General features: G+C 46.8%; 1 protein-coding gene across 4 annotated transcripts in view; it reads left to right on the top strand.

Annotated features, from left to right (window-relative positions):
- Positions 1 to 14189, top strand: part of MAPKBP1 (mitogen-activated protein kinase binding protein 1) — a 55311-nt gene that overhangs the window by 18110 nt on the left and 23012 nt on the right. For all 4 annotated transcript variants that reach the window (XM_003266757.4, XM_030814255.1, XM_003266756.4 and 1 more), the window contains one exon: positions 9140 to 9231. In XM_003266757.4, the coding sequence (XP_003266805.1) occupies positions 9140 to 9231 (92 nt within the window). The remainder of the gene's footprint in view (positions 1 to 9139; positions 9232 to 14189) is intronic.

Genomic DNA, 14189 nt, shown 5'->3' with positions numbered 1-14189 from the left:
ATAGATGGAACTCTAAATCAGCCAAACTGGGTAGATACCAGGAGCAGAGACTAGACCCTTGGTCTGCTCTTTCTTCGACTGGCCATTGTGCCCCTGCCTACCTCTGACCAGATGGCACTTTGAACTTTGAAGCAACAGGAATGAGTTAGCCTGGGCATGATACCTGCCCTTGCTCCCCACTCCCAGGTCTGGTCACTGGGTCTCTGCCCTGCTGTCTAAGTCTCTGCACAAAGCCTCCTGGCCTTGGCTTCTTCTGTGGCTTTTTCGTAAGTGGCAGTTCTCAGAATCTGGTAGAGAATCTGCTTTGTGAGATTAGAGTGTAGTGTGTGGGCAAGAGACAAATATAGTTCTTAACCTGCAGGAAGAAGGGGGAAGGCGAAGAGTGCTCTGCCTTGGACAGGTCTCTGACATGCTTTTTTATAGAAATACCAAGTCCATGGTTTGGCTGGAATGACTTACAACTCAGGTATTTATAACTTGAATTGAGTGGGATTGAGAAGTGGGGGAAGGGAAAAGGGGAAAGAAAGTAGCTGGTGGCAACAAAACATAGCAACAAAAACAGATCGTTTTCCTCACAGTTGCTGGGGTTTCCTTACCAGTATGAGGTCAGCCAAATCGTAGGGGACCCTGGCCTTTTGTGACTCTGGTCTCTTAGTTCTCTATCTCAAGGGAGCAGCCACTCCCATGCCATTGCAGACTCCCTGTAGTGGTCCCTCACACTAAAAGGGAAAGCATTTCCTGCCAACTTCTGCTGTGGGTCTAAGCAGGAAGCCCTTCCTAACAGTGCCACTGTCTTGGCTCCACTTGGACTCGCTTCCATTGGCTAGTGCCTGTCCTCTAGCTCGTGGACTGATCAGATCCGGGGACTTGAGAGAGCAGAAAAGCTTCGAAGGCCCTGCCCAGTGTCTAGGATTGTATGTTTAGGGCTCTGGGACCACTTGGGACCTTATACTGTGCCACCTCTGTTGAGGATGGCTCTGGACTCTGGAGAGTTCTGTCCTTGCCTCCTTCATTTCTTTCAGCACTCACTATTAATCACCCCTCCCTTCTGGGAGCTCTCCACTTCACTGGCTTCCTGGTTCTCCTCCTCTCTTTCTCACTGCCTGTACCTCATCTTCTCCATGCTCTAAAAATAGGTGTTCCCTGAGGTTGGGAGTTTGAGACCAGCCTGACCAACATGGAGGAACCCCGTCTCTACTAAAAATATAAAATTAGCCAGGCGTGGTGGTGCATGCCTGTAATCCCAGCTACTTGGGAGGCTGAGGCAGGAGAATCACTTGAACCCAGGAGGTGGAGGTTGCTGTCAGCTGAGACTGTGCCATTGCAGTCTAGCCTGGGCAACAAGAGTAAAACTCCATCTCAAAAAAAAAAAAAAAAAAAAAAAATAGACTGCAATCTGCAGGCTGGAAACTGCTGTTCCATCTAGTATGAATGAGCAGTCCTGTCTCTTGACTCTACGCCACCTGTTTTTTCCATCTACTTTAATGAGAGCCAGAAGAGCACTTAAACACGTGGCTTTATTCTTTCTTTCTCTCCTGGGAATAGGTTAGTATGAAGTTACTCCTTTATCTTATTAAAGTGAGAGATGATTTTGCTGGCCCTCTTTCTCTCGGGAGGATACGATAGTGCTCTGCCTAGTTCCTACTGGGAGTGGTGGGTATTCAAGCCCTCCCTCACATTATACTTGTAGTAATTCTGCCTCCAGTAGCCTTGCTTCAGGGGAAAGATGACACCTCTGTCAGGTTGGTATACACTTTCTTCCATCTCAACACTGTCCAACTGCCAAAGCAAAAGCTGGGTCACAGCTTGGGTATTCTCCGTGCTTCGAGGCTGCATTCTGGGTGTGGAGGAGCTCACTGTAGAGAACCAAGTGGGTCCTTTCTTCTTCCTTCTGAGTTTCCACTTGTGCATGAAGCAGTGTTCCTAGAGCTGTAGATGGATGGGTCAGGGTGCCAGCTGCCTGCAGCGGTTGTGTCCCAAGTCACTGCCCAGACACAGTCGCCTGGACTGGTGTGTCTCCTGGGCTGTATTTCATCGGCATTTGGGCCTTGAAGGTTTGGAGCTGAAGTTCCTGTCAGAACTTTGGGCTGCATCCCAGACTTTATGGACAGTTATTTTCTCACAGGGCCTCTTTCCTACCTCACTTTCTTCAAGCGATCCTTGAGGCCAGAACTCTCTCACGTGTGGGCTTGCTTCCTCATGTGGAAAGATGCAGTAGTATTTAGAGGGGTAGGTCATTGGTTCTCAGAGTGTGGTCTGAGAAGCCTGGAGTCCCCAAAGCCCCTTTAGGGGGTCCATGATGTCCTGTTTCCAACTACATATCCAAATGAGGCTAGGTTTTCTTCGCATACTTCCACTAGATAATGTCAGAACAGATTGAATGCAGTTGCAGATATGAGAAACCAGCTCCCTTCTGTTAAGCCAGATATGAAAAAGATTTGCAAAAATGTAAAACAGTGCCATTCTTCTCACTAATTATTTTTGTTTTGGAAAATAAAGTTATATTTAATAAGAATGTTAATATGTGGGCCGGGCGCAGTCGCTCACGCCTGTAATCCCAGCACTTTGGGAGGCCGAGATGGGCGGATCATGCGGTCAGGAGATCGAGACCATACTGGCTAACACGGTGAAACCCTGTCTCTACAAAAAAATACAAAAAATTAGCCAGACGTGGTGGTCCCAGCTACCCGGGAGGCTGAGGCAGGAGAATAGTGGGAGCTTGCAGTGAGGCGAGATTGTGCCACTGCACCCAGCCTGGGTTACACAGTGAGACTCCGTCTCAAAAAAAAAAAAAGAATGTTAATATGTAATGGGTTTATTGTTATTTCTAAATGATTTAGTAAATATTTTTAATGTTTCCGATTGTGATTTCAAATATAGTAAATATGGATAGATATAACCTGCATAAACAGAAGCTCTCTGTTGTCCTTGATAAGCTCTAAGACTGTGAAGAGGTCCCAAGACCAAAAAGTTTGAGAATCTCTGGGCTAGGTCCTGCTTGATAACAAACCACCTCAAAAATCCCCCTGGCTTAAGCAACAGTTTATTTCTTGCTCATGCTATGTATTCAGTGAAGGTCAGCATGGGGACCCAGGCCAAGGGGCCCATCTCATCACCTGCTGCTGTGCATAGCAGTCAGAAAGAGGAGTACTCACGATGGTGGTTCTGTGACATATCAAAGAATTATACAAATATGTAGCTGCATAAGGATAGACATGAGAAACTTAAATACAAACACAGATTTTTGGCAGGCCACGGTGGCTCACTCCTGTAATCAGCACTTTGGGAGGCCAAGGTGGGTGGATTGCTTGAGGTCAGGAGTTCAAGACCAACCTGGGCAACATAGTGAAACCTCACCTCCCCACTAAAAATACAAAAATTAGCCAAACACGGTGGCGGGTGCCTGTAATCCTAGCTACTCGGGAGGCTGAGGCAGGAGAATCACTTGAACCCTGGAGGCGGAGATTGCAGTGAGCTGAGATCACCCCACTGCACTCCAGCCTGGGTGACAGAGCAAGACTTGTCTCAAAACAACAACAACAAAAAACCAGATTTTTGAGTTCTTCATACCCTTTCCCTCCACATTGCCAGGTCAGTGAGTGTCAACGAAATGGCTTGAGGCTAGAGAGAGAAGTGGGGATGTGAGTTATAGAAGGATGTTGCTCATAAGGTCCTGAGCCCCACACCACATCTTCCACTATATTTTTTCTCTCTTTTTAATATTTGCTATGCAATATTTAAGACATATAATAAAGACGTGGAATAATAGGCAATGTGTGCCTACCATCAGCTTAAGAAACAAAATGTTACCCGTACCATTAAGTACCCTTTCTGCTTGTCCTCGGCTGGTCATTGCCTTTCTGTCACAACCAGTTTTAGATACTTTGTGGAGAACAACTTTATTGGCCTGAAATACCCCAGTTTTCCTGGGCTTTCACTGTTTCTGAAGCCTCTGTAAGGCGTTCATTTATTCCTTAAATATGTATCAAGTGCCCATTGTATGCCAGAGACTTTAAAGTGCTGGGAATACATCCATGGGGGACAGCAACCTAGGTCCTGTCCTCAAAGAGCTCACATTCGGATGGGACAGACAGGCAGTAAGTACATGGACAGAGATATAATCAATGTTGGGTTGCTACCTGCCTCTGTGAGCTGTGAAGAAAAGGCTGGGTGGCTGGGCATGATGGCTCATGCCTGTGATCCCAGCACTTTGGGAGGCCGAGGCGGGCAGATCACTTGAGGTCAGGGGTTCAAGACCAGCCTGGTCAATATGGTGAAACCCTGTCTCTACCAAAAATACAAAAATTAGCCGGGCATGATGGCGGGCACCTGTGTAATCCCAGCTACCCGGGAGGCTGAGGCAGGATAATTGCTTTAACCTGGGATGCGGAGGTTGCAGTGAGCCGAGATGGTACCACTGCACTCCAGCCTGGGTGATGAGTGAAACCCTGTCTCAAAAAAAAAAAAAAAAAAAAAAACAGAAAAAAAGAAAAAGAAAAACTAAGGCTGGGTAAGTTGGGTGTAAGATTATGGCAGTAAAGCTAGTCTGGAAGGCTCTCTCTGAGGAAGAGACCTTTGAGCAAAGACTTCAGGAAATTAGCTTTGTGCATAGCTGAGAGAAGAACTTTTTAGTCCAAGGAATGGCATATGCAAAGGACCTGAGGCTACAATTGGCTTAAGTTGCTTAAAGTTGGTAAGGTGGCTGGGGTGGAGTGAGTGAGTGAATGAAGGGGAGGGTGTAGGAAATGAGGTCAGAGAGGTAGGTAGCCAGAGGCCTGATGATTTAGGGCCTTGTAGGCCTGGGTAGAGTATTTGGATTTGAACTTATGAGAGATGGGAAGCCATTTGGAGGGTTTGGGGCAAAATGATGACATGATCTCATTTATATTATATTTTATTTTTATTTTTATTTTTATTTATTTACTTATTTATTTTTGAGACAGAGTCTCGCTCTGTCGCCCAGGCTGGAGTGCAGTGGTGCAATCTCGGTTAACTGCAAGCTCCGCCTCCCGGGTTCACACCATTGTCCTGCCTCAGCCTCCCCAGCAGCTGGGACTACAGGTGCACACCGTCACGCCCGGCTAATTTTTTTTGTATTTTTAGTAGAGACAGGGTTTCACCCTGTTAGCCAGGATGGTCTCGATCTCCTGACCTCGTGATCCACCCGTCTTGGCCTCCCAAAGTGCTGGGATTACAGGCGTGAGCCACTGCACCCGGCCTCTCATTTATATTTTAAAAGAATCCCTGTGACCTACCATGTGAGAGAAAAGACTATAGGGGGTAAGGCCTGAAGCAGGGAGAGCATATGGGTGTTACAGTCCAAGTGAGAGATAATAGTGACTTGAACTAAGTGGCATGCTGGTAAATAGTTACAGGCTCTCTGAGAGGGGAAAAAACTGTGATTTGGAAGATTTGTGAGCCTTTGCTGATTTCCATGGTGTAAGTCGTCCTGCGGTGGTGATTTCAGGGCCACTCGTGTGCTAGCACCGAATGTGGGAAAAGTTGTGCCCAGTCAGCATTCTTGAGTTGGTGCAAGCCAGCTCCAGCACACCACCGATTGAACTTGAATGCATTGAACCTGGGGCGTGTTTGCAGGGGATGTTCAAATTTGTCTCCATCTTCTAGGGCAGGTGGAAGCTCTACCACCTTCTTGGAAAGGAGGCGAGGAAGAAGGTTACCAGAGGGAGAGTCAGTTTATGAAGTCCATCATGTTGAAGCCTTGCAAAATAAGCCTAGATGTTGGAGGCCTTGCAGGAACTCTGGACTCTTAGATCCTTTGAAAGTGGAGCTCAACACAAAACCTCCCTGCAAACAGGAAGCTGGTTTGAGTTAAGAACATAAAATAAAAACCAGCTGATGCCCCTGAATGTTTTCCCCTGCTCCTCCCCTTCCACAGAGCCAAAGGAAACTGCTTTTTCCCCCCCCTTGGATAGCTGCTTAGAAAGCCAGAAAAAGCCAAAAACATAAATCCTTTGAAAATAAGCCAAGTTTTGAGCCCAGGCAAACTCCTGCCTGTGGGGTTTTCCTAGTGCAGAAGTATGTTCCACTGCTGAGATCCTAGGAGGAAAATGACTAAGGAACACAAAGGTGCCGGTGATCAGAGCCTGTCTCCCAGGCCTGGCAGAAAGAGATGGTCCGTAGCAGGGTTTCCCAAACTAGAGCTTCCATCCCATTTGTAGGTCATGAAATCAGTAAAGTGGGCCATGACCAGAATTATTTTTTAATGAAATGGAATATAATCGAAAATAGAGTATATTGTACTCTAGGATTAACAATAGTATATTGTTTTGTGAAACTTTCAGTTTTATGCATATGCACACACATGTCTCTATATACTGGGTCATGATATAAAATGTGTTCCTTACTGTGGGTCATGGCCAAAAAACTTTGATAAACACTGGTCTTTAGAGTGTTAGTAGCCCACGTCTCCTTTTTGCTTTAGAGAATTAATTCTCTTTGGAATTGGATCATCTACCCACAAAACACCTACCCAAATTCCTGTTAGAAAGAAGATCAGCTGAGAACCAACTGACTTGGTGTAATTCTTTGGGACCAACACTGAAGCATGAGGCACGGAAGGGATCAATGCAAATTTGAATCCAAAGGATTTACCTTTAATCAGATTACCAGGAGAAAATAAGAGTTGAGCAGCCCTTTAGCTCACTACACTTGATTTTGTGGCCTCTCCCAGCTGTGTGGGTAATGCCAGCCTGAGGCCCTTCTCTTTCCTGTCTGCAGAAGGCGGTGGGTGTGGCAGGAATGTCCCTAAATATCCCCTCCTCTGGGACAGAGTTGAAGGTTCAGTGCCAGGATGACGTGGTGACTGAAACTGAGTATCCCCCAGACTTCCCCAGGATGATTTTGTTGCTCTCCAGTCAGTAATAGGTGACTAGGTCCCAGTGGTTCATTAAGCTGAGAAAAAGTAGAGGAGGCATAAGTTAGGGGAACCTATCAAGAATGTATAGAGAAGGCCAAAGTTACTTTATTCCACACTAGGTTTAGTGCCTCAGATCGGCGCAAGGGTAATTGGCAAGTTTGGTGCTTGCCAGGTGGCTGTGGGTTGCTGCTCTGTATTGAAACCACATCTACCAGTGAGCAGACACATGTTAGAATTCCTCGTCTGCATCCCCAAGATACACAGATATCCTTGGGGACCTTTCTAGGGAATAGGTATTAAATGTAACATCTCAGGAGACTTATTTTGGTCTTCGGCCACCACAGGGCATTTCCTTCCAACCTAATTCAAGCTAAAATGATCTTCAGAGATAAGAATTTAAACAGGTTCGGCCGGGCGCGGTGGCTCATGCCTGTAATCCCAGCACTTTGGGAGGCCGAGGCGGGTGGATCACGAGGTCAGGAGATCGAGACCATCCTGGCTAACATGGTGAAACCCTGTCTCTACTAAAAATACAAAAAATTAGCCGGATGTGGTGGTGGGCGCCTGTAGTCCCAGCTACTCAGGAGGCTGAGGCAGGAGAATGGCGTGAACCCGGGAGGTGGAGCTTGCAGTGAGCCGAGATGGCGCCACTGCACTCCAGCCTGGGTGACAGAGTGAGAGTCTGTCTCAAAAAAAAAAAAAAAAAAAAATTTTAAACAGGTTCTCTAGGAGTACTTTTTGAGATGGAGTCTTGCTCTGTCACCCAGGCTGGAGTGCAATGGCGTGATCTCGGCTCACTGCAACCTCCACCTCCCAGGTTCAAATGAATCTCGTGCCTCAGCCTCCTGAGTAGCTGGGATTACAGGCACCAACCACCATGCCTGGCTAATTTTTGTATTTTTAGTAGAGACGGAGTTTCACTATGTTGGCCAGGCTGTTCTCAAACTTCTGACCTCAAGTGGTCTACCCACCTCGGCCTCCCAAAGTGCTGGGATTACAGGCGTGAGCCATTGCACCTGGCCCCTCTAGGAGTACTTTTAATTCTGCGGTTGGAGCAATAAGAGAGAAGGAGAAACTCCAAAACTGTCCTAATTGATTCTGAGTCTCCCCTCTCTAGAAACTGGCCTGGACTAGGAATAGAACGCCCTGCCACAAGCATCCACCCTACATGTTTCTGGTTTACATTGCCCTCTTAGGGCCTCTGAGACGCTCCTCAGGGTCAGTGTTTTCATAGCAGAGTGCTGTCTAGCCTGTTCACATGTCCGTCCTGCATTCTGAAGCCCCACTCTCTGAGCCAGGGGAGATCAGGGACATTCTTGAGCAGGGCCAGTGCAGGGAGTGCACAGTCCTGGAGCAGGTAAAGACCTGGAGCAGCAAGTGAAAGACCCAGAGCAGAGGATGACGTGGAGTGACAGCAAGAGGTTAGAGGGAAGTCTCAATCTCACTTGGCATCGTCTAGCAGAAAGACCAATGAATTAATTTTAGGTTAGTTCCTGTGGGTCCTGGGGCCTGCAGACAGTGTGGGGTAACAATACTAATGATGAGAGTGATGAGTGTCTCCCGTGGCCGTGTCCTCTCTGAATCTCTGAGCATTTTATCTTTCATCTCTGTGGGAGTTGCGGCTTAATAATAATAATTAGAGTACCCTGAGCATCGGTGCTTTGTAAAACACAGTATTAAGCCCTGTTTGTGCCTCCTTGGATTGTAGTCTGTACGAACTGGCAGACATTTGGGAGGTGGAGCCCTCTGACAGAGGGGAAGAACATGACAGAATGCAAAGGTCAGGGATATTCTGAGTCACCTAATTGATACCTAACATTCTTTTGGCTCTTGGTAGGTCAGAGTGGCCTTTCCTTTATGCCTGCCAAAGCACAAAGATTGGTGGCCTCACCCAAGTCTCACAGACCCAAGAGTCTAGTCTGGGGATCCCAGGCTCTAGCTTATACATGGTGCCTTCCTGGTTTTGGGGAATGCTTGTTCCTCTGTGGCCATGAGTTATGCTTTAATGAGTTGGTTTTCTTTCCTGTGGTACCAGCAGACTGAGCCCTGCTGAAAATAGGTGATGCACGCTGGGTTTTTCCCGTGTGATCAAGAAGCCCGGTGGGCAGAACAGAAGAAGCTGCAGAAGTCATAGCTCCATTCTCCTGAAGACATGGGTGTCTGGAAAGTAGCCAGTACCTCAGAATGGTCCTAAGTACCTTCAGCACCTTCTTCCCAAACACACTCTGTCTATAACATGTCACTTCTGTCTTCCTCTAACAGGTGACCTTGGAGAAGGTGCTGGGAATTACAGTGTCTGGAGGCAGAGGACTTGCCTGTGACCCCCGATCAGGTTTAGTTGCCTACCCAGCAGGGTAAGTAAGTGCCTTGGAAGAGATCTTGATGCATGGGAATTTATAGCCACGCCAGAGCAGTTGGGGTGGGCAGGGGTTTTCTGGTATCTTCTGGAAGATAGATACAGGTTAATGTTTTGTTGTCATTTTTGTAAAGAGACGCAGGACCAGGTAAAGGTTCCTTGTCTGGTGCTGTCATTGTTGCTATCCTGTCCTGCTTTTCTGTTATCTACCCCACCTCCCACACACAGATTTACACTTTATGTTACACACAGTTCCCAGCACCGTCTTCAATAACTACCTTCTAGTCATTTAAAAAACAGCTTTATTGAGATGTAATTCACATACCATATAACTCACTATTTAAAATACCCAATTCAGTAGTTTTTTAGTATATTCACAGAGTTGTGCACCCATCACCACAATCAAATTTAGGACATTTTCATGATCTTGTTCCCTTTTTTTTTTTTTTTTTTTTTTGAGACAGGTTCTGGCTCTGTCGCCTAGGCTGGAGTGCAGTGGTTCGATGTCAGCTCACTGCACCTCCGCCCCCGATACTCAAGCAATCCTCCCACCTCAGCCTCCCGAGTAGCTGGGACTACAGGCGCACTGCCCCATGCCCGGCTAATTTTTTGTAGAGATGGGGTTTCACCACATTGCCCAGGCTGGTCTTGAACTCCTGAGCTCAAGCCATCTACCTGCCTCAGCCACCCAAAGTGCTGGGATTACAGGCGTGATGGTGCCTGGCCCCATTCTTATCAGTCACTTTTCATTCCCACCCCACGTTACCAGACCTTCATCCCTAGGCAACCACTGTCTCCATTAATTTGCCTATTCTGGATATTTCATATAAACGGAATCAGATAACACTGTATTTGGCCTTTTGTAACTGGCTTCTTTTTGTTGCCCAGCCTGGAGTGCAGTGGTATGATCATGGCTGACTGCAGCCTCAGCCTCCTGCCTTAGCCTCCTGAGTAGCTGGAGCTATGGGTGTGTGCCAGCATGCCCAGCTAATTTTTCCATTTTTTGTAGAGACAGGGTCTAACTCTATTGCCTAGGTTAGTTTCAAACTCCTGGGCTCAAGCAATCCTCCCGCTTCAGCTTCCCAAAGTGCTGGGATTACATGCGTGAGCTACCATGCCTGGCCAGCATAATGTTTTCAGGGTTAATCTATGTCACAGCTTGTATTGCTACCTTATTCCTTTTTGTGGTTGAATAATATTCTACTGGATGGATGTAGCACATTTTATCTATTCTTCAGTGGATGGACATTTGGGTTGTTTCTACTTCTTAGCTATTATGAATAATGCTGTTATGAATATTCATCTGTTCTAGTCGCTTTGGGAGAGATCAGTGCCATAGAAGAGAAGTAGGGGAGTGGGGCCACTATTCTTTCTCTTGCTGCCTTTTCACTCCTCTGCTCCTACAAGTGGGAAACCTCCAACCATAGTTTCTTCAGGCTTCTGGAGAAAGCTTGGAACCCCTCCTGCTTCCGGCTCCCTCTGTTCCATGCTGATAGGCACAGGAATGTGAAAATGAGTAGGGCTACTGCTGTACCTTTCTTACTCTACCATTAACTTGGTAATGCCTAGTTCATTCCCCAATGTAATTTTCATAGCAACTTTTATAGTTTTTATACTAGATACATGATTTGCTTAATTTTATCACCTCATCAAAAAAGCTTCCTTTATCAGGCTGGGCCCGGTGGCTCACGCCTGTAATCCCAGTACCTTGGGAGGCCAAGGTGGGCAGATCACTTGAGGTCAGGAGTTGGAGACCAGCCTGGCCAACATGTTGAAACCCTGTCTCTACTAAAAACACAAAAAAATTTTCCAGGCATGATGGCGGGCGCTGGTAGTCCCAGCTGCTTGGGAGGCTGAAGCATGAGAATCACTTGAACCCAGGAGGTGGAGGTTGCAGTGAGCCCAGATTGCGCCACTGCACTCCAGCCTGGGCGACAGAGAGAGTCTGTCTTAAAAAAAACAAGCCACCACCAAAAAAAGCTACCTTTATCAATCAAGTACAGTCATGTGTCACTTAATGATGGGGATATGTTCTGAGAAATGTGTCATTTGGCAATTTCGTTGTTGAGTGAACAGTACAGAGTGTACTTACACGAACCCTAGATGGTATAGCCTACTACATACCTAGGCTACATGATGTAGCTGGTTGCGCCTGGGCTACAAACCTGCACAGCAGGTTACTGTACTGAATACTGTACGTAATCCTAAGACAATGGTATTTGTATATTTAAACATAGAAAAAGTATGGTAAAAATATCATATAAAATATGTTTTAAAAAGGCACACCTGTATAAGGCACTTACCATGAATGGAGTTTCCAGGACTGGAAGTTGTTCTGGGTGAGTCAGTGAGTGAGTGGTGAGTGAGTGTGAGTGCCCAGAACATTACTGTACACTTTACAAACACTGTACACTTGGCCACACTAAATTTATTTTAAAAACATATATTCAATAATAGATTAACCTAACTTACTATAACTTTCTTACGTTTTATAAACTTTTTTTTTAAACTTTTTGACTCTTGTAGTAACACTTAGCTTAAAACACAAACACAGTACAGCTATACAAAAATATTTTTCTTTTATCTTTTTTCCAGGATGGAGTCTCCCTCTGTCACCCAGGCTGGAATGCAGTGGCACGATCTTAGCTCACTGCAACCTCTGCCTCCTGGGTTCAAGTGATTCTCCTGCCTCAGCCTCCTGAGTAGCTGGGATTACAGGCTCCTGCCACCACGCCTGGCTAATTTTTGTATTTTTATTAGAGATGGGGTTTCGCCATGTTGGCCAGGCTGGTCTTGAACTAATGACCTCAAGTGATCTGCCCGCCTTGGGCTCCCTAAGTGCTGGCATTACAGGCATGAGCTACCGTGCCTGACCGAAAAGTATTTTCTTTTTATCTTCTATAAGCTTTAAATTTTATTTTTAACTTTTTAAACTTTTTTGTTAAAAACAAAGACAAAAACACACACATTAGCCTAGCGCATAGAACTACATAGGGTCCGGATCATCAAGATGTCACTAAGTGACAGGAATATTTTAGCTCCATTATAATCTTACGGCACTACTGTCATACATGCCCTTCACTGTTGACCAAAATGTTATTATGTGACGTATGACTGTACTTATTCTATGCCAGGTACTTTTTAAGCACTTTATATGAATTATTTAATATTCTGAGCAACGCTCTGAGGTGTGTACTATTATCACCCTCCTATTTTAGAGGAGAAAATTGAGATTCAAAGAGGTCAAGCAGGCAGAGTGCAGTGGCTCACGCCTATAATCCTAGCACTTTGGGAGGGCAAGGTGGGCGGATCACCTGAGGTCAGGAGTTCAAGACCAGCCTGGTGAAATCTTGTCTCTACCAAAATACAAAAATTAGCTTGGCATGATGGCGGGTGCTGGTAGTCCCAGTTACTCGGGAGGCTTGAGACGGGAGAATCGCTTGAACCCAGGAGACGGTGGTTGCAGTGAGCCAAGATCGCGCCACTGCACTCCAGCCTGAGCGGCTGAGCGAGACTCCATCTCAAAAAAAAAAAAAAAAAAAAGAGGTTAAGCAGGCGGGGTGCAGTGGCTTTGGGAAGCCAAGGTGGGAGGATTGCTTGAGACCAAGAATTTGAAACCAGCCTGGGCAACATAGTGAGAACCCTGTCTCTACCAAAAAGTAAAAATAAAAAAAATTAGCTGGGTATAGTGGCATGTGCCTGTAGTCCCAGCAACTGGGGAGGATGAGGCGGGAGGATTGCTTGAGCCCAGGAGGTTAAGGCTGCAGTAAACTATGATTGTGCCATTGTACTCCAGCTTGGGTGACACAGTGAAACCCTGCCTCTTAAAAAAACCAAAAAGTTTAAGGAGTTTGCTTGAGGTAACATAGCTAGTGTGTGTATTGGGGTTCTAACCCAAGTAGTATGACTGTAGAGCTCTGATTGTTAAAATGGCACAGAGCGGGGGAAGACCACACTGTTTTTTTTTGAGACAGAGTTTCACTCTTGTTGCCCAGGCTGGAGTGCAATGGCATGATCTCGGCTCACCGCAACCTCCACCTCCTGGGTTCAAGCAGTTCTCCTGCCTCAGCCTCCCGAGTAGCTGGGATTACAGGCATGTGCTGTCAGGCCCAGCTAATTTTGTATTTTTAGTAGAGACGGGGTTTCTCCATGTTGGTCAGGCTGGTCTCGAACTCCCGACCTCAGGTGATCTGCCCACATTGGCCTCCCAAAGTGCTGGGATTACAGGTGTGAGCCACTGTGCCCGGCCACTTTCTGCTTATTTTTAACAAATGGCTTTTCCTGTAAGCTGCCTACCTGCCCTTTGAATGAGAAGAGCCCCATTTATGGGCAGCTCAGTCTGTGCAAGGGAGACTTCTGCCCCTGGGTTTGGGGTCAGTGTCTCTCCCAAGTGGTCCTCTGGTGTTTAATGGCTGCAGTAGGGGTGCTGTGGGAGCCACACGGGCTCTGCCTGGCAAAGGCTGGGCTGGGCTCCATTTTCCCTTAGAGAAGCAAGTTGATGGAAAGACCTCTCTACTGGATAAGTTTGTGCAGCCTGCCTCAGGGGAATTCCACTTGTTCTTGCCTCTGCCTGGGAAAGCCAGGTTCCCTCTTGTTGGAGGTGGGGCTGGGGCTGGATGTAGCATAGGCAGAAAAGGCCTTGGGGTGCTGCTTGGTGCATGCTGAGCCCTGTGTCCCTGCCCTGGGGAGTGTGGAGTCCTGCCCGCTTTCTTCCTCACACACCCCTGGACTCCAGGCCTGGCCTTTAAGGGCGTGTGCTTATGCATGTTTATGAGCAGGTCTCAGCCCAGTGCATGTGCCTGGGAGGCATGATCCTTCCAGGTGGTGTACAGGCTTCCCTGATGGAACCTCTAGTAGGTTTCCTGAGTGTGTGTGCTTGGCTTAGGCCACCCCTGGGCAGTGCCCCTAATCTGTTCGCTGACCTTTTGATTTCTTGGAACTTCAAGTTGTCTGTGC

This window comes from Nomascus leucogenys, chromosome 6 (assembly GCF_006542625.1).
Source record: "Nomascus leucogenys isolate Asia chromosome 6, Asia_NLE_v1, whole genome shotgun sequence".
NCBI lineage: Eukaryota > Metazoa > Chordata > Mammalia > Primates > Hylobatidae > Nomascus > Nomascus leucogenys.
Note: the sequence above shows the minus strand (reverse complement) of the source record. Positions and strands in the feature narration are given on the sequence as shown.